The 20,217-nt window shown below is 44.0% G+C and overlaps 1 protein-coding gene across 6 annotated transcripts in view; it reads left to right on the top strand.

The window, feature by feature from the left end:
• The window catches only part of DGUOK (deoxyguanosine kinase), a 31,039-nt gene extending 21,607 nt beyond the window's left edge, over positions 1 to 9,432 (top strand). For 3 of the 6 annotated variants that reach the window (XM_069494221.1, XM_069494220.1, XM_069494219.1), the window contains 4 exons: positions 2,015 to 2,162; positions 7,932 to 8,047; positions 8,647 to 8,746; positions 9,204 to 9,432. In XM_069494221.1, coding sequence (XP_069350322.1) covers positions 2,015 to 2,162; positions 7,932 to 8,047; positions 8,647 to 8,746; positions 9,204 to 9,230 — 391 coding nt within the window. In that variant the 3' untranslated portion in view covers positions 9,231 to 9,432. The remainder of the gene's footprint in view (positions 1 to 2,014; positions 2,163 to 7,931; positions 8,048 to 8,646; positions 8,747 to 9,203) is intronic. The other 3 variants (XM_069494223.1, XM_069494222.1, XM_069494224.1) reach the window with 2 other exon arrangements.
• The last annotated feature ends 10,785 nt before the right edge of the window (positions 9,433 to 20,217 follow it).

Genomic DNA, 20,217 nt, shown 5'->3' with positions numbered 1-20,217 from the left:
CACATAGTTTTAGAGCAGAGGTCCCAACTCCCAGGTCCTTAAGGCCTGTTCTTCCCTGCAGCCCCTGCATGCAGTCTGAGATAGTTCTCTCCCCATTAGCTCTCAGCACAGCCTCTTCTACCCACTCTCGCCCTATCCCTACCAGCTTAGGAGAAATAAAGGAAGTACTCACTCTCCAGAGGCAAGACACCCCCACCCCCGTGCCCCTGCCCCCCCCCCATTTTGTTTTGAGACAGGGTCTTACTCTGTTGCCCAGGATAGCGTGCAGTGGTGTCATCACAGTTCACAGCAACCTCAAACTCCTGGGCTCAAGCGATCCTCCTGCCGTAGCCTCCCAAGTAGCTGGGACTACAGGCACGTGCCACTATGCTGGGCTAATTTTTCTATTTTTTGTAGAGCCAGGGGTCTCGCTCTTGCTAAGGCTGGTCTTAAACTCCTGACCTGAAGCGATCCTCCTGCCTCGGCCTCCCAGAGCGCTAGGATTACAGGCAGGAGCCAGGAGTCACCATGCCTGGCCTAGAGCTCCTTTTCTAGGGCTTATTAACAAATTTTTACTTTCTCTTTATAACATCTTAATTTCATCTTCTACTTTTCTGTGAAGATGCTGAAAAAAAACATTTTTCAGAACTTGAGTTATAAACATCACCTTTTCCTTTGTTGCCTTCAGCTAGACTATAGTTAAACCATTCCAGACTGGGAAAACTTGGTGTTTCAAGTTAGGTTCTTCATAGCCTAGCAAAAAGCAGTTATAATATCAACTAAGATATCTCAAATACTATGTCACTCTTGTAAGTACTTTATGAATATTATGGACAAGTCATCACATAACAGACTGAAAGAGTTTAGGTGACTGGCTCAGGGTGACATAGCTATGGAATGTTGCAGCCAGGATCAGACCCTGGAATGTTGCTCTGGAACCTATTCTCTTAGTGGTGACACTCACCGCCTTATAGCCTGCATTTCCCTGAGCCATTCATACACAAAGATTCTGAGTTTTATTTTCTAAGAAGTGGCCAGTTGCTGAGTGTTGCCTTAGAAACTGGAGCTCATTGTTTACAATATAAATTGTGTTTTGTATTAAGATGCCTGAGGTTTCAAAGCAGAAGCCACAGTTTCTGTTTAGCTCTGATTTCCTATTTACCAGATACCCTTTTAGTTGTGGAAGTAAGCAAGGGTCAAGGTTAGTTTGATTTTGAGTTTTAGTTTTAGTTTTCTTTTATCTGAATTAGAAGCTCAGCAGCAGAAGAAGCAAGCAAATAAGAGCTCATCTGTACTGTGGAGGAGAGTCTGCTTTCTAGGTAACACTAAAGTTAATAGGAAATGCATTTCCTCCTCCATAGATAATACCACATAAAAGTAGGTCCTTCTCCACTTCTCAACTAGACAAAAGGATGGCTTAGCAGCCTGGGGACTTAGACACCCTCAGGCCTTAAGTGAAATGTAGTGGCTGGCTTTGTACTGGATTCACTTGGGGTTTTTTGTTTTGGTTTGTTTTTTTTTTTTTTTTTTTGTGTGTGTGTGTGTGTGTGTGTGTATGTTTTCATTTGGGCCTTGCAATAATAATAATAATAATAGGAAATCTCAAAATTTACCTGTACCATTTGCTGTATGTTCCAACTGGTATCTAGCAGGGAAAATTGTTAGGGACCAATGATTTCTCTTCTAGTGTCCCCTTTCTTCCAGTGAATTAATCTACCTGGAAAGGTGTGATTTCAGCCTCTAAAGTCTAGATGCTATTTCCCATCTTAGTGTTGAACAGGGAGAGAGATATAGGTTAAGAATTCACATTTCTTCCTTCTCCACTCCCACTGCTCCACTTGACCAGCCAAAAAAAAAAAAAAGAATTCACATTTCTTAAGGATTGATGAGGAGCTAGAAAGGTTAAGTGTTTTGAACAGACATGGAATAAGTTGGTTATTGATTTTTCTGCTTCTCTCTGTTTTGTGCCTTTCATTCCATGTCCCATTCTCCCTCCCTCCCCCGCCATCCCCACCCCACTTACGTTTCTAACCAGGTATATCTTTGCAAAGAATCTTTTTGAAAATGGTTCCCTCAATGACATCGAATGGCATATCTATCAGGACTGGCATTCTTTTCTCCTGCAGGAGTTTGCCAGCCGGCTCATATTACATGGCTTCATCTACCTCCAGGCTACTCCCCAGGTAACATAGAACCTAAAGCCTTAGACTTTAGGGCCATGTGAAACCTAAGTGGTGACATTCTCCAAGCCCCTGATTTTCTGGTTGGAGAAATAAGAGTGCGGGCATTACCCAGTGCATAGAGAGCAGTAGGTGAACACCCTCCCATCCTGGCATTGAGCATCCTGCTTCCCACAGGCCTGTGCAGAGCAGAGTGCTAAGGCAATTGCCTGTGCATAGAAGGGTACTTCTTGATGTAGCAACAGCACAGAGCAAATTGGGCATTATCTTTATCACTCAGGGTTTACAGGTTGAGCACTCTGACCTGCAGCCAATTGCCTCAGCTCCTCCTTCTCTCTTCCTGGGTCATCAGCATCCGTAGTGGCCTTGATGGTTTCCTGAATAGGATGTGGGGAGAAAGAGGAGGAGGATTTCCTCACCTCATCTTGATACTGCTCTAATTTATAACCGCCTTTTGAACCTTTGTGCCCCTGGCAAGGCAGGATGGACTACAGAAGTTGTATTTTGTGACTCTCTGATTTGGACTTCAGAGCCAGCCCAGCACATAATAGGATGATGTCATGGCAGGAGCACTGAAGTCTCTGGAGAGAGCAATGGTCCTTGGCCTCTGCTGACTGACAGTGACCTTGGGCAGCTCCTGGAAACCTTTCCACTGGTGGTGTCCTTGTTTGTAAAAATCCACTGGCTTAGACTAGATGATCTCTAAAGGGTCTTCTGGATTCTGAGTCAAGGCAAGAAGTATTTTTTGAGAGATGTATTTCTTTCAGCTTTTGAGACATACATCCAATGTATAGTCAAATGCCAGATATACCACATAATCTTAGAAGGAGGGAAAGCTGTCTTCCATCTAGAGGCCATGATTTTTAGAGATGGGACTGAGCCTGTGGGCAGAAGGGGGCCTGAGAGCAGACAGAGCAGAGTCAGAGTAAGAGTAGGAGAGCCCCTGTCACACAGACTGCAAACAAGGGCCTTGCCTCAGGAAGGTGGCAGCCAGGAAGGAGGCCCTTGAATATGACTGGGACCAGATATTGGGGGTCTTTGTGTTGGGGGGTTCTGGAGATTATGAGGCAAAAGCTAGACCACAGGAGGGGATAAGGGATTCTACAGAAATAAATAGGATATAGGTTTAAAATGGAACTGAACTAGAGATTCAGTGAGGCCAGGGGGCTGAGAAAGGAACCATGAAAGGAACCAAGCTGGCAGGGCATGGTGGCTCACCCTGTAATCCTAACACTTTGAGAGGCTAAGGCAGGAGGATCACTTGAGCCCAGGAATTGGAGGTTGCAGTGAGCTATCATGGTGCCACTGCACTCTAGCCCAGAGCAAGACCTGTCTTCTCACCCCCTCCCCCCAAAAAAAAGAGAGAATCAAGCTGAAGTTAGATGCATTGATTGTAAGTTGACCAGGTGGGTCACGTTTATGTGACTTCTTTTAGTAGTCTTCATTGCTCGGGAGCAGGAATAGAAGAGGCAAATTATGAAGGTGATTATACTTTAAGGGTAGGGATTGGTGTCAATGGTTGGGGGAAGAGGGGTCCCCTCCTGAAGAGGACAGCTTGAAGTAGCTGAGTGTAGGGTTCAGGGTGAGAGAGAAGTCCCTGGTCCCCATAAGGGCTTATGGCCTGGGCTGAGAAGGGATGATGAAGCTGTGGAGTTGTACCGAGTGAAGATTTGACTGGAATTTGAAGAGGTGACAGGTTTCCCATGGGCTTGTGGGTTGGCTGCACTGAAAGACGCAGAAGGTTGAGCATTAGGAGAATTGAGAGTGCTGACCTAAACTTTTCCAAGAGAAACAGAACTTCAGCAAATCATGAAGACAGTGTTGGGAAGGAGCAAAGGAGGAAGTGGGCTGACTCATTCCTGGGAGTGAAACAGGCTGCGTGGCCAGCTGCAGAGCCTCTTGTTTTGGGCAGTGGAGGTTGGACCAGGACGCTGAGACCCACCAAGGAAAGGAATAAAGTCTTCCTCACTTTTCTTGTTTGTGTACTCTGACCTTGTGAGAAAAGGACAGGGATGTTGTCTTTGTCCGTTTTCTGTTGCTATAATGGAACACCTGAGACTGGGTAATTTCTCAAGAAACGAAGTTTATTTTGGCTCATAGTTCTGGAGGCTGGGAACTCCCAAGATTGGGCAGCCGCATCTGGTAGGCCTCTGGTGAGAGCCTCATGCTGCGTCATCACGTGGTGGAGACTGGGCACGTACAAAAGTGCAAAACATGAGGGGCAGCCCTGGCTTTATGACACCTGCTCTCTCCGTAACCAATTCAGTGCTCCCGAGTGAGTACTCACTCCTTTGAGAATTACCCCAGTCCTGGGAGAGTGACATTAATCCCTCTTAATGACCTAATCACCTCTTAAAGGTACCACCTCCCAACATCATCACACTGGGGACCAAATTTCCAACACGTGAATTCTGGGGTACACGAACCATAGCAGATGGCGATGGTGATTATTATTATCACTGGGGGGCTGATTTATCTTTTTGTAGAGGCTGATTGAAGTATTTCAGCTGGGGTAGTATGAGGGAAATTGAAGGATTATTGCAACTTAATGACAGAAAAGAAAAACAGCTTATTCATTTTGGAATTGGATGGGGATTTTAGTGCTATTTTAGATCCAGAAACCCAGGTATGCCCACAGTGCTTCCTGGAAGCCACCCCGACCTCTTCTGTGAAATTTAGAGGTAACTATACTCAGGGGAAGAGCAGAACAGAAGTTAAAATATTTCTATATAAAAAGCTGTGCAAGTGTCTAATAGTCTAGTGCAGAGCCCTGGTAAATACGAATTTAGAGAATGTAAGGTGGATCTCAGTAGGGCCTTCTGCTCCTTTCCACCTATTCTTCTCTAACTTCTAAAAAGCAAGCAAGCTGGCAATTAAAAAAAAAATCAGAACAGAAATGGCTGGGCTGCAGTGTTCCCACAATCAGCTCCATGGAATCAGGTAGAGAATGCAGCTAGCCAGTGTGCCTCAAAAAGCCAGGCCCTGCCTGGGACTGTCACAGCATGGAAACGGCATGCAGATGTACTGGAACAAATGGCACCTGGATTTGGGGCTTGAGGGTACAGTGGCAGTCACGGTCCAGTTCCTGTCCTGTCGTCTCTCACTCCAATCAGAACAGCAGTTTTTCTTCCTGGGTGGGACAGGTTTAGGAGAAGATTGGCAGAGGATCCCTCCCCTGCCATTTGCAGCTACTCTGTCTTTCCTGCTCACAGTCAGGTGTGTCTTCCCACAGAGGGGAAGAGGGGCCAGACTCAAGCACTGTTTGCACAATTAGTTTTTTTGTTTGTTTGTTTTATTTTGTTTGTTTTTTTGTTTGTTTGTTTGTTTGTTTTTTGAGACAGAGTCTCGCTCTGTTACCCGGGCTAGAGTGCCATGGCATCAGCCTAGCTCACAGCAACCTCAAACTCCTGGGCTCAAGCTATCCTCCTGCCACAGCCTCCTGAGTAGCTGGGACTACAGGCGCTTGTCACTCTGCTCGGCTAATTTTTTCTATTTTTAGTAGAGATGGGTTCTCGCTCGTGCTCAGGCTGGTCTTGGAGCTCCTGAGGTCAAGTGATCCTCCTGCCACAGCCTCCCAGAGTGCTAGTATTACAGGTGTGAGCCACCATGCCCAGCCTGCACAGGAGTTTTTGAAAAAAGAATTTGTTGTAACCATATCAGTAAAGCAAGAATTATACCAAATGCTCAAAATAGGAGTTTACTTAGATTTCTAGGGGGAAAACATTTGCTCTGTTAAGCAAATTAATAGTAAAAAGGGAAATGTTAGCCTATTTTAATAGAGGATCAATGTAGCATCAATGTTTGTCTGTAAGCAATGAATGAATAATTATAAATAGCTTTTGTAAAAAGAATTGCTCTGCCCTTGTGTGTACTTGAAAACATAAAGCCATATTTAAAAATATAAATATTTTCACTAATTCAGGCATTTTTTTCCCCAGGAAAATTAGATAGCTTTGCTATGTTTAGAAATCCTAAGCAGGGCTGGGCACGGTGGCTCATGCCTATAATCCTGGTACTCTGGGAGGCCGAGGTGGGTGGATCGTTTGAGCTCAGGAGTTCGAGACCAGCCTGAGCAAGAACAAGACCCTGTCTCTACTAAAAATAGAAAGAAATTAGCTGGACAACTAAAAATATATATAGAAAAAATTAGCCGGGCATGGTGGTGCATGCCTGTAGTCCAGCTACTCAGGAGGCTGAGGCAGGAGGATCGCTTGAGCCCAGGAGTCTGAGGTTGCTATGAGCTAGGCTGACGCCACGGCACTCTAGCCGAGGCAACAAAGTGAGACTCTGTCTCCAAAAAAAAAAATAGAAATCCTAAAGCTGCCTTGCTGGTGGTAACATACATTGGTTAACCACTAAGGAGGCAGTTTGGCAATATATTAGCAAGCACACATTCCTTTTGGTCATAAATGAAATTTATTTATACAATTTCATTTCCTTAAAAGAAAAATAAGAGGCAAATGGCAAAGACCCCAGGTCTTTGGGAATATTGTATACTGCATTGGGGAATTAAGTTTTAAGTATTTCAAAGAGGTAAGTCCTAAATCATTGTGTTAGTCCATCTATTCTTCCAGGACAGACGACATTGAATAATGAAATATTTGCCAGGCAGAGAGAGGAATGAGGGCAACTCAGGCAAAACAAACATTTGAAGCAAAAGTTTTGAGGTGTGAGAGAGTGTGGCCTGTCCCTTGGGAAGGAGGTCAAATCTGGTTAAAGCACTGAGCCCAGGAGAGGAGCTAAGGAAGTTTAGAAGTAGGAGGGGTGGTCTTGTGTGACAGGTAAAGGAGAATACATCTTTCCTACCAGATGAACGCAGCATAGAATTATATGCACTCTGCAAAGGGGGAGGGAAGGAGAGTTAGTCTCAAGCGTCACTTTTTTTTTTTCCACTACTTTGTTTTATCTTTGACCTATGATATTTGCATTCTACTCCAGAGTATATTTGGTATGATATGAAAGCGATGTTTCAAATTACTTACCACTTTATAAGTACGATACTACTCATACTTCTCAAACCCTGGGGTTATGACTGTAGGCAGTAAGGAGCCTGTGAAGTATTTTAAGCAAGGAACATAATGCTGTTACTTTGCAGTATATCGAAGGGTGGACTGAAGGGGACACACTGGAGGGAGGGAATCGCTTTTGCCAGGAGCTTGACATGCCCTATCTCAGTGAATCCTCACAGTGTCCTGTGCGTGGGTGGGTGGGTGGAAGATGAGGAAATGGAAGCCCACAAAGATTGCACCGCTAGTACATGATGAAGGCAGGAATTTACTCCTGGACTTTCTGCCCTTAAGGTCTGTGCTCTTTGCATATACTTCTCTGCCTCCAGGAAGCCTAGAGTCAGGAGGCTCTTTCTACATCCACATGAGAGGCGATGAAGACCTGACTGGGGCAGAGGTGAGAGGAGAGGCAAGCAGAGAACCAACTGGAGAGAGAGTAAAGAGAATTTAGTGACTTCCTGAATGTGGGTGGGAGAAGGAAAAAGAAGGAAAATTCAGGTCCCCGCCTTGGATGACTGAATGGATGATGTTTGCCATTAACCAGCTTAGGATGCTCCAGAGGCACGTTTAAGAACAAGTTTAAGGTAGAGGTGGAGAGAATGGTGTAGATCCTCCAGGTGAACAACAAAACAGGACAGCAGAAGCAAAGTCACGGCTTGTAATGCCTGAGGTAGACATTGTGAGTGGGTCTCAGAGCCCCCCAGGATTGCATTGTAACAGTCAAAACAGCAAATGAGCTCACTGAGGCCTGGGGATTGTCTTTTAGGTTTGCTTGAAGAGACTACACCTGAGGGCCAGGGAGGAAGAGAAAGGAATTGAGCTGGCCTATCTCGAGCAGCTTCATGGTCAACACGAAACCTGGTTTATTCACAAGACAACTAAGTAAGTGGAGAAGAGTGTTACTAGACAGAGACCTATAGCCAGTTAAAAACAAGAAGTTCACCGGGCAGCCCCATAAGAAAGTTCAGAATATACTGGAAGTGGTTGGAAATGTCAAGCATTTCCAACTCAGAAATTTAATATTGAATATAATCTGTACATTCCAAGAGACTTTTCGTTAGATTCCATTTCTCCAGCTTTTTTTTTTTTTTCCTTTTTCTCTTAACATTTCCCTAGATTTAACATTGTGATTGATGGTGATAGTTGGCTCAGGGTGAAGGGCTGACAAATTTTAGAGAAATTATCAGGTTTACAAAGTTTACATTCCTAGTTTCTGCCTGTCCTCCCGGCAGGCTTGGTTGGCTGTCCATTTAAAATGTTTAGAGCTCTGACCTTTAGTATCACTCTCAAGACTAAAGAGAAATCTCAACCTTTCTCTTTCCAGCCAACTTGATTGAATTCCTTTTTTAAAGTGCTGTTCACATGCAGTTTTATTGAGAAGCCACGTGAATTTAGATCTGTTCTCAGCTTGGTGAGTATTTGAAGCTTGGCTCAAGTTTCTTTTCTTTTTTTCTGTTCCCAAATGGTCATGCTTCTTATAGGCTCCACTTTGAGGCTCTGCTGAACATTCCAGTGCTGGTATTGGATGTCAATGATGATTTTTCTGAAGAAGTAACCAAACAAGAAGAACTCATGAGAAAGGTGGGAAGGACCTTAACTCCTGCTTTCTAGTATACATTTATCTTTCTGGCCTTTGCTTCAAAGTTCAGTATAATGGGTCTTGTGCTTTGTATTTCAAATTGCATTTCATGCTCCAAAGCCTATGGGATCTTGTACAAATTACAAATATAATCCCTTTTCTTGAAAGTATGAATATATTGGGCTAATAATTGTTAAATAATTGACTTGTAACACACGCTTGCCAGCTGACTTTCTCCTCTGAGGTATTCTAAAACTAAGGAAATTAGACTTCTGGATTCCATTCCCAGGTCTGCCACTTGATGCTATATGACCCTGACCTGCTCACATTTCTTCTCTGTGCCTGTTTTCCCTTCCTAACAAAAACCTCATGGGCTTGGCTACATATGCATTGTGGGTAGGCTATTTGAACAGTCTGCTAAATGTGAAATTTAACTTTTGATTTTTCTCTTTCCCACAGGTAAACACTTTTGTAAAGAATCTGTAACCAATACCATAATGTTCTGGCTGTGATCTGGGCTCTCTGACGTTCTGAAGCTAGAAAAATGTTGCGTCTTCCACCCACCTTTTCATCCCCAGCCCCTTTCACCCCTAGAGTACACTAACACTCAGGGGCATGGTTGTTATCTTCAGACTTTGCCATTGTCTTTTATATCTCAAGGACTTTGAAAATAAAGTTTACTTAAGTTTTGCTTATGTTCCTAATCCAGTTGTTCAGTTATTTCAGCACGTTTCTGTTGGTGCCTGCTCTGAACTCCCCTCCGGACCAGCAGTTTTAGGAAAGCATTAGCCTTTCTTCTTGAATTCTTTACCAACCAGATTTCCTGTGTGTTCACTTATTACCTCTGACATTCCAGGGTAGGAATGGTTCCCAGAACCCTCAACCAAGCCATGCATGAAGGGAAATAGAGTGGTTTAGGAGTGGAGAGGAGCTCAAGTGTGAGCCCCCAGAGCTAGGAAATGGAGCCCAAACTCCAGGAAGTTTCTTTATCTCTTCCCATATGTCACTCATAGTATGGGGGATAGGGGTGGGGGATTTAGTTTTTTGTCCTAGAGATAAAGAACCTGGCCAAAAGAAAGACAGGGAGAGAACATCAAGAACCCAAGAGTTTAGCATCTAACACATTTAGGGTTGGTTGTCCTGGCATTCTGGCTTACTCTAAATACCTTATCCAGTGAGTTTCAGATGACCTTAATGGAGCAGATCTCTGTGCGGGAAAGAAAGAAAGAAAATAGTTTTTGTGCTGCTCTTCAAGCTTAACGGATAATTTATTCTTTTTTTTTTTTTTTTTTTTTGAGACAGAGTCTCACTCTGTTGCCCAGGCTAGAGTGAGTGCCGTGGCGTCAGCCTAGCTCACAGCAACCTCAAACTCCTGGGCTCAAGGGATCCTCCTGTCTCAGCCTCCCAAGTAGCTGGGACTACAGGCATGCACCACCATGCCCGGCTAATTTTTTCTATATATATTTTTAGCTGTCCATATAATTTCTTTCTATTTTTAGTAGAGATGGGGTCTCGCTCTTGCTCAGGCTGGTCTCGAACTCCTGAGCTCAAACGATCCGCCCACCTCGGCCTCCCAGAGTGCTAGGATTACAGGCGTGAGCCACCGCGCCCGGCCTTTTTTTTTTTTTTTTTTTTTTTAATAATCAAGGCACATGCCATGATGTCTGGCTAATTTTCCTATTTTTAGTAGAGACAGGGTCTCACTCTTGCTCAGGGTGGTCTCGAACTCCTGACCTTGAGCGATCCTCCCACCTCGGCCTCCCAGAGTGCTAGGATTACAGGCGTGAGCCACCGCGCCCAGCCCAAAACCCCATCTCTACTAACGATAGAAAATTAGCTGGGCAAGGTGGCACATGCTTGTAGTCCCCAGGTACCTGGGAGGCTGAGGCAGTAGGATTGCTTGAGCCCAGGAGTTTAAGGTTGCTGTGAGCAAGGCTGACACCACAGCCCTCTAGCCCAGGCAACAGAGCGAGACTCTGTCTCAAAAAAAAAATATATATATATATATATGTAACATCATAAAAGTACAGCAATTTATTATCACACTTATTGAAAAATTTTTTGGCAGCTTTATTGATACATAATTCACATGCCATACAATTCACTCATTTAGTGTACAATTCAATGGTTTTCAGTACAATCATAGGGTTGTACAACAAACACCACAATTCCAGAACATTTTCATCACCCCAGAAAGAAAGCCCAAAAGGCCCATACCCCATTTTTCTTCCAAGCTTTCTCCCTCCCATCTTCCAGCCCTAGGCAACCACCAATCTACTTTCTATCCCTACAGATTTGCCTATTTTTGACATTTCATGTAAACAGAATCATAATATGTAGTATTCTGTAACTGGCTTCTTTCACTTAACATAATGTTGTCAAAGTTCATCCAAGTTGCAGCATGTATCAGTACTGTATTCGTTTTTATGGCCAAATAATGTTTCATTTTATGGGTATACCACTTTTTTTTATCCATTCATTACATCTGTTATTTTGGTTATAGCTATCCTAGTGGGTGTGGGATGGTATCTCATTGTGGTTTTGATTTGCATCCCCCTGATAGCTAATGATGTTGTGTTGAGCATCTTTCCATGTGGTTATTGGTCATTTGTATATCTTATTTAGAAAAATGTCTCTTCAAATCTTTTGTCCAGGCCGGGCACGGTGGCTCACGCCTGTAATCCTAGCACTCCAGGAGGCCAAGGCGGACAGATTGTTTGAGCTCAGGAGTTCAAGACCAGCCTGAGCAACAGCGAGAGCCCGTCTCTAGTAAATATAGAAAGAAATTATATGGACAGCTAGAAATATATTTTAAAAAAAATCTTTTGTCCATTTTTCATTTGGATTATTTGGCTTTTTATTGCTGAGTTGAAACAGTTCTTTATACACTCTGGATGCAAGTCCCTTATCACATTGATGCATGATTTACAACTATTTCTCCCATTTCGTGAGTTGTCTCTTCCTTTTCTTGATAGTATCCTTTGAAGCACAAATGTTTTTCATTCTGATGAAGTCCATTTTGCTTATTTTTGTCACTTGTGCTTTTTGGTGTCATGTCTAAGAAAGCTTTGAATAATTCACGATCACAAACATTTGCTCCTATGTTTTCTTCTAAGAGTCTTATTGTTTTAGCTCTTTTTTTTTTTTTTTTTTTGAGACAGAGTCTCACTCTGTTGCCCGGGCTAGAGTGAGTGCCATGGCGTCAGTCTAGCTCACAGCAACCTCAAACTCCTGGGCTCAAGCGATCCTACTGCCTCAGCCTCCCGAGTAGCTGGGACTACAGGCATGTGCCACCATGCCCGGCTAATTTTTTGTATATATATATTTTAGTTGTCCATATAATTTCTTTCTATTTTTAGTAGAGACGGGGTCTCAGTCTTGCTCAGGCTGGTCTCGAACTCCTGACCTCGAGCGATCCACCCGCCTCGGCCTCCCAGAGTGCTAGGATTACAGGCGTGAGCCACCGCGCCTGGCCTGTTTTAGCTCTTACATTTAGGTGTATGATCCATTTTGAGTTAATTTTTGTGTATGGTATAAAGCAAGGGTCCAACTTCATGTTTTGCATATGGATAGCCAATTGTCCTAACACACTATTTGTTGAAAAGGCTTTTTCTTTTCTTTGAGACAGAATCTCACTCTGTCGCCTGGCTAGAGTGCCGTGGCGTCAGCCTAGCTCACAGCAACCTCAAACTCCTGGGCTCAAGTGATCCTCCTGCCTCAGCCTCCCAGAGTGCTGGGATTACAGGCGTGAGCCACCATGCCTGGCCAAAAAGACTATTCTTTTCCCTAGGGAATTGTCTTAGCACCCTTGTTGAAAATCTGTCCCACTTGTTCTTGCGCTTGGCTTCTGCTTCACACTCTTGACAAGACCAGAGATGAGGATAGGGTATTTGAAGTTTTTTGGAAACTCAGTGGTTTTTTTTTTTTTTTTTTTTTTTTTTTTTTGAGACAGAGTCTTGCTCTGTTGCCCGGGCTAGAGTGAGTGCCATGGCGTCAGCCTAGCTCACAGCAACCTCAAACTCCTGGGCTCAAGCAATCCTTCTGCCTCAGCCTCCCAAGTAGCTGGGACTACAGGCATGTGCCACCATGCCCGGCTCATTTTTTCTATATATATTTTTAGTTGTCCATATAATTTCTTTCTATTTTTAGTAGAGACGGGGTCTCGCTCTTGCTCAGGCTGGTCTCGAACTCCTGACCTCCAGCGATCCACCCGCCTCGGCCTCCCAGAGTGCTAGGATTACAGGCGTGAGCCACCACGCCCGGCCTGAAAACTCAGTGGTTTTATCTATTTAGCTTTGAAGAGCCCAGATACTTCATTCCTATTTACTTTTCCAGGAAACACTAATGTAAAAGTCACCAGTAGACCTAGAGGAAGAGCACTAGACCCCCACCCCTTATTCATGTCTTCATTTATCATCAAATATTTATGAGTATCTGCCATATTCTAGGTACCAAGGAGGTAATAGTGAACAAGGCAGACCCTTGTCCTTCTCTCACAGAGCTTGTCATCTAATAGAGAAGGTGATAAATACCAAACAAAAAGTTGCAGGTGTGGTCAAGATTTCAGAAGAACTACGGGTGTACTGTGGGAGCCTGTAACAGAAAAAGCTGATATAACCTGGGACAATCCCCCTAAGAAAGTGACAACTATTCTGAATTCTGAAGAATGAATAGGATAGAACTTTCAAGCAGAGAAATAAGTCATTTGAGAATGAAGCATTAAGTCCAGATTGACAAAGCCGGAAGAGGATAGTAAATTTAGAATTTAAGAATACACTTCTTTCACATTCTTCACTTAGTTTTAAAGCCTGAAAATTGCCTTTTCACAAGATGGCGCTGAAGGCGAAGAAGGAAGCTCCTGCCCCACCCAAAGCCAAAGCTGAAGCCAAATCAAAGGCTCTGAAGGCCAAGAAGGCAGCGCTAAAAGGCGTCCACAGCCACAAAAAGAAGACCCGTATGTCACCCACCTGCCGGCAGCCAAAGACACTGGAGCTCTGGAGGCAGCCCAAATATCCTCGGAACAGTGCCCCCAGGAGAAACAAGCTTGACCACTGTGCCATCATCAAGTTCCCCTTGACCACTGAGTGGGCCATGAAGAAGATAGAAGACAGCAACCCACTTGTGTTCATTGTGGATGTCAAAGCCAACAAGCACCAGATCAAACAGGCTGTGAGAAAGCTCTATGACACTGATGTGGCCAAGGTCAACACTCTCATCAGGCCTGATGGAGAGAAGAAGGCATATGTTCGACTGGCTCCTGATTACGATGCCTTGGATGTTGCCAACAAAACTGGGATCATCCCACTGGCTAATTCTAAATATATGTATCTTTTCACCTTAAAAAATAAAGCCTGAAAATCTACAAATTCAGCATTTCTTTCCATTTGTAAACATTGCCTTTTAGAACGTAAATATCCTCTGGTAGAGAGCCAGCAACAGTCCCATCTGGGTGAAATAATTTGCCATTTTCCAAATTGGTAGCTGAGATCATCTGTAGAGAGAAAACATTTAAATGAGGAGCAGTAATTTTGAAGCCTCTGGCTTTCTGGAGGGAGCCTTTAAATACGGGATTAGGGTGGCAGGAAGGCGGGCTGAAACCTGAGCACACCTTGGATCTAAAAGGGGATGCTGAGGAGTTGAGGTCACACCAGGACTGACAGTATCTGCTAAGCATTTTGCCCAAAATGGTCCCTACTCTACAGTCAGGCCAGTCTGGGTTCTCACTCTGTTTTTAGGCCATCCCCCAGAGTCAGATAACTCGGATTAACACATAAAAATAGCTTCATTTCTTCAGGCTTACGGTGTGGTAAAACCTGCTGTTCTGGAACCTGAATATTACCTTGATGGGTTTTTAATGGGGATTAAGGTTGTGAAAGTTCTCAAACTCTGAGGCTTTTAACTTGAGGGAGAAGGTGATAGTTTCGGGTGAAAGAGGCTGTTTGTTATATGCAAATGCTAGAATCACAGGAAAAATGAGCCAGGAAATAACATGCACTTTAAAATTTAAAGACTGTTTAGGCTCCTTCAGTCCTCACTTTAAACAGTAAGCAGTTTAAATTCTCTGGACCACTTTCTCCTTGGAATTTTCTCCTTCCTTGGTCTCTTTTTGGCTGTCCCTCCACTTGATACCTCCCTTTCTGTCTCCTGGGCTGATTTATCTTTTTTTTCCTCTCCTTTGAAGTGTTGGTGTCCCCTAAGCCACTGTAGGCTCATTGCTAACTTTACTCCCTCTGGGTGATTTTGTGTTAGCTTTCTATTGCTGCCACATCAAATTACCACAAATGTAGAGGCTTAAAGCGGCACAAATTTATTACCTTACAGCTTTGTAGGTCAGAATGCTGACATGGGTCTCACTGGGCTAGAACCAGATTACCAACGAGCTGCTTTCCTTTCTGGGGGTTCCAGAGGAGAATCTGTTTCCTTACCTTTTCTGTCTTCTAGAGGCTGCCCACATTCCTTGGCTTGTGGCCCCTTCCTTCCTCTTCACGGCCAGTAACATTGCATCTCTGGCCACAGCCAGGAGAGCTGCTCTGCTCTTAAGGACCCACATGATTACACTGGGCCCACCTGGGTAATCCAAGCAGGGGCATGGGGGTGGCCTTGATTCTGTCTTCTACAGACAAACACTGTCATGGCTCCTACTGTTACGGGGTGAGGACTTTTTAAGACCTTGGGGAAATTTATGGAAAATGTGAATCATATGCAAGAACGGAGGGAATAGTATAAAGCACCCCTGTATCCTGATACCTGTGTTCTAGCCCAGCCACCTGAAGATCACCAGGAACAAATTTGGAGTTTGACAAAGATTTGTTACCTTGTTGCAGTCAGGGAGACCACATACCAAAGGACCGTGGGGCATCTCACCAAACAGGAAAAGATAAAGTTACAGGATTTGAGGAAAGGTAGAGTTCAGGTAAAATTTAAATGAAGCAATGTTTAGATAGGCACAAAGCAAAGCAGGACTGTGTTTAAAGGATTCAACATCTGTTCTGAATTACAAGTAGAACCAGATTTGTATCCTTAGAAAGTACAAAGTTAAGACAAAAACAGAATATTGTGTTCAGAAGCCCCTTATCTGAAGCTCTGAACCTGGGTTAGAAATCAAGACCACTTCTCTGTGTCAAAGTGACTTAGACAAGAAAGGGATGTTTCACTTTTACTGATAAAATTTCAACAGCAAAGTTTCTGATTGTCATTTTAGAGAACAAGGTTTCTCTGAGTCAGAAAGCAGTAGTCAAACAAAGAAGGGGGTGGTTATGACACTTTCCAGCTACAGTGTGCCCTTGGGAGAAATACTTTTTCATGGTAACTTTGTAGCTGGCTTTACCTGTGTCTGTCCTCCCAGCCTGATGCATCTCAGCGCAGCTTTTTACTTTCTCAGTATGAGCTAATTTTTAATTTCTTACCCACTTCAGTTATCTACTTGTAACCAGTCTTGTTTCACCTATAACCTACCCCCGGCTCTCATTGTTTTGAAGCAAATCCCAAACAGGAGGATGACTTTTACAGCTAGAGCCATAAGGATTTCTGAATATCATCACCTGGACCCCTTAGCTCAGTGAGTACAAAACAGAGTTCTCTTCCCCACCCAGACACCCGCTACCACCCCTCCTCACCCCAGCCAACAAAGCTGTTTTTCCTGCTTCTGCCTTTACCCAGCTGACCACATTAGAAGCCCTGGAGCCATGTTTGCCCCGCCCTTTATACCCATTCTCACCAAATGCTGCCCGTTCACCTCTGAAATCTCAAATCTCTGCACCCCAATTTCTGTTTCTCTAGTTGAAGGTTTAGTGGACACTGTGGTTGACTCCCTAACATTCGTTCATTCCACCTCTCCTCTTTTATAGGGTTCATATGGTTTCCATGCCTAGGAGTGGCCAGAATGCCCCTTCTCCTGCCCCCACCATTACTAAGACCAGTAATCATCACTTCCCCAAGCCAATTCAAGTAAACAATGTACAAAAAGGAACACTGGCTGCTATGCAGAAGCACAGCCCCAAGTCAGCTCTCCTGCTCTCCTGCCCCACCCTTGCCACCAGAGAGCTGCCCCTCAGCCCCTCCTCTGTGGAGGTTCAAGAGCTGCGGTGTTTTTATAACCTCATCTCCCATCACTCCTACCGTAAACTCCCGCAGATTGCCCACGGTTCCAGAATATGTCTCGTGTTTCCCCCATGATGAAATGCTTCTCTCCCTCCCTCTCACCTTCTCCACCAACCTTTATTATTTTATTTTTTTCAAACAAGGTCTCACTCTGTTGCCTAGCTAGAGTGCAGTGGCATAATAATAGCTCACTGCATCCTTGAACTGGGCTTCAGCGATCCTCCTGCCTCAGCCTCTTGAGTAGCGGGGACGACAGGGGTGTACCACCATGCTTGGCTAATTTTTTAATTTTTTGTAGAGATGGGGTCTCACTATACTGCCCACGCTGGTCTCAAACTCCTGGCCTCAAATGATCTTCCTGCTTCAGCCTTCCAAAGTGCTAGGATTACAGGCTTGAGCCACCATTCCTGGCCTCTTCTGAACACTCCTTAAATGTTATTTAATCCTCTCAGTAATCCTTCAAAGGAAGCTTAAGGCCCCACTTTCTCCCAGTGAGGAAACTGAAGCTCAGATAAGTTTGGCGACTCAACTAGAGTCCCACAGTAAGTGATGGAACTGAACTCAGAGCCTGTTCTCTTTGCATACACCAAACCGTTGTGTAAGAGAGATAAGACTGGACTTTTTTTGTTTGTTTGTTTTTTCTTTTTTTGAGACAGAGTCTCACTCTGTTGCCTGGGCTAGAGTGCCGTGGCATCAGCCTAGCTCACAGCAACCTCAAACTCCTGGGCTCAAGCAATCCTCCTGCCTCAGCCTCCTTAGTAGCTAGCTGAGACTTACAGGCATGCACCACCATGCCCGGCTAATTTTTCCTATATATTTTTAGTTGTCCAGCTAATTTCTTTCTATTTTTAGTAGAGACAGGGTCTCACTCTTGCTCAGGCTGGTGTCAAACTCCTGACCTCAAGCAGTCCTCCCTCCTCGGCCTCCCAGAGTGCTAGGATTACAGGCATGAGCCATCGTGCCCAGCCAAGACTGGCCTTTGAGAAAAGAAGGCAAGCATGCATTCTTTGGCTGCTTGTCTGGATTCATCAGCTCACTTTGGTAGCCTGGGCAGGAAGACTTTTTTTAATTTAATTTAATTTAATTTTTTATTTTAAGCCAGTCAGGGAAGACCTTCTAGTTTACAGGCACTGCTAGGCAGAGGCCACCAGGTGTATCCTAACTCCACTGTTGGCCCGCTGGGACCCTGAGCAGGCACAGAGATGCTTCCAGGGGCCCAGATTTTCTCTTCTCTGCTACTGCACCTTCCTAAACTCCTTCAGGTACTGGGCATCGGATTACATCGGAAGTGTGATGAAGGTTCTGGAATGCCTTTACTAATGCCTTCCCACGCTTTACAAATGCTTTCCTGGCCCACTTACTAACTTACTCTTTACTTTTCAGTCTGATAACTTCTCTTAAAACACCTTTAATCATGCTAATATTCTTTCAAAAGGTTGGCATTCAAATGCAAAGTGGCATCCTGAATTGGATCCTGCAACGGGAAAAGGATATTAGTGCAAAAACTAGTGAAATTCAAATCAACGTTGGAGTTTAGTTAATAGTAAAGTACCAAGGCCGGCGCGGCGCGGTGGCTCATGCCTGTAATCCTAGCACTCTGGGAGGCCGAGGCGGGAGGATTGCTCGAGGTCAGGAGTTCAGAGACCAGCTCTGAGCAAGAGCGAGACCCCCATCTCTACTAAAAATAGAAAGAAATTATCTGGCCAACTAAAATATATATAGAAAAAATTAGCCGGGCATGGTGGTGCATGCCTATAGTCCCAGCTACTCGGGAGGCTGAGGCAAAAGGATTGCTTGAGCCCAGGAGTTTGAGGTTGCTGTGAGCTAGGCTGACGCCATGGCACTCTAGCCCAGGGCAACAGAGCGAGACTCTGTCTCAAAAGAAAAAAAAATAATAAAATAAAGTACCAGTGTTGGCTTCTGAGGTTTTTTGTTTTTTTGTTTTTTTTTTGTGTGGGACTTCTGAGTTCTTTTTTTTTTTTTTTACATTATTTAAACTTTTTGAACTTTGTACTGTTGGAATTGTTGCCCATTAAATGATCATTAGCTAACATTTACTAAATTTACAAATTAAGGAAATTATATATAGAATACTACAAAAACACAGTAAGGAGACTGAAGTTTGCCCACTTCTGCTCAGAAGTCCCTTCACTCCCAAGCTCCATGTTGTCCTTTTGGCTCCCAAATTTACTACTGTTTCTCCTTTTGATCTTCCTTTTGTTCCCCAGTGCCAGACTTCTGAGTTTTGACAAATGTACCATGTAATGTGAGATGTTAGCCTTGGGGGAAACTGGGTAAGAGGTATATGGAAACTCTCTGTGCTATCTTTGCCATTTTTCTGTAAATCTGAAATTGTTTCAAAGAAAAATTCACTAAAACAATGTTGGTGCCCCTTACAAGATGCTGACCAGGCTCCTTAAATGGGTTTTTGGGGCCCTTAAACCTTCTGGCCCTATGAATGAACAATCTGTTCTAGCTAAATGGTTTTATTTACTATCCTCTGAACAAAATTCGTGCCCTCCTGTATTTGCCTCAGCCCTGTACCCTGGTGCACTGATACACCACCAATTAGTCATAGTCCTTATTTGCAAACAGAAGCAAGTTACTAGGCTCGGCAAGGTGGCTCATGCCTGTAATCCTAGCACTTTGGCAGGCCAAAGCAGGAGGATCACTTGAAGCCAGGAATTTGAGACCAGCCTGAGCAAGAGAGCGACCCCGTCTCTACAAAAAATAGAAAAATTAGCCGGGCATAGTGGCACATGCCTGTAGTCCCAGCTACTCAGGAGGCTGAGGCAGGAGGATCACTTGAACCCAGGAGTTTGAGTTTGTAGTTAGCTATTATGACACCACTGCACTCTAGCCAGGGGGACAGAGTGCCACCCTGCCTCAAAAAATAAATAAATAAAAAATAAAAAACAAGTTACTGTGAACCTAATGAAGCTTAAGTTTAAGAGATTCATTTGCAAGTCACTGAGAGTCTACTCTGGCTGTATGAGAATATGATCTCTCTGTAATGACTGCTGCTGTCACAGAAGGTTTCTCGTGGATTCAAGACTCTAGTAGATAAATCTGACTTGTAGGGCCTAGGCCATGTCAATGGAGAAGAAGCCAAACTCTGTAAAATAATTTAAAGAGGTTTATTCTGAGCCAAATTTGAGGACTATGACCTGGAGCCATGCCCAAGAAGCATTGAGCAAATGGACTTGCTGTGGTTTTAAACGTTTTGGGGAGACAAGGATTACGGGTAAAGTCATAAATCAATACGTGGAAGGCATACACTGTTTTGGCTCAAAAAATGTGGGCCATCTCGAAATGGGGGAAGGTTTACAGGTTATAGTTGGGTTTAAACACTCTTTGACTTGTAATTGGTTAA

The sequence above is a fragment of the Eulemur rufifrons genome, chromosome 19, assembly GCF_041146395.1.
Source record: "Eulemur rufifrons isolate Redbay chromosome 19, OSU_ERuf_1, whole genome shotgun sequence".
NCBI lineage: Eukaryota > Metazoa > Chordata > Mammalia > Primates > Lemuridae > Eulemur > Eulemur rufifrons.
Note: the sequence above shows the minus strand (reverse complement) of the source record. Positions and strands in the feature narration are given on the sequence as shown.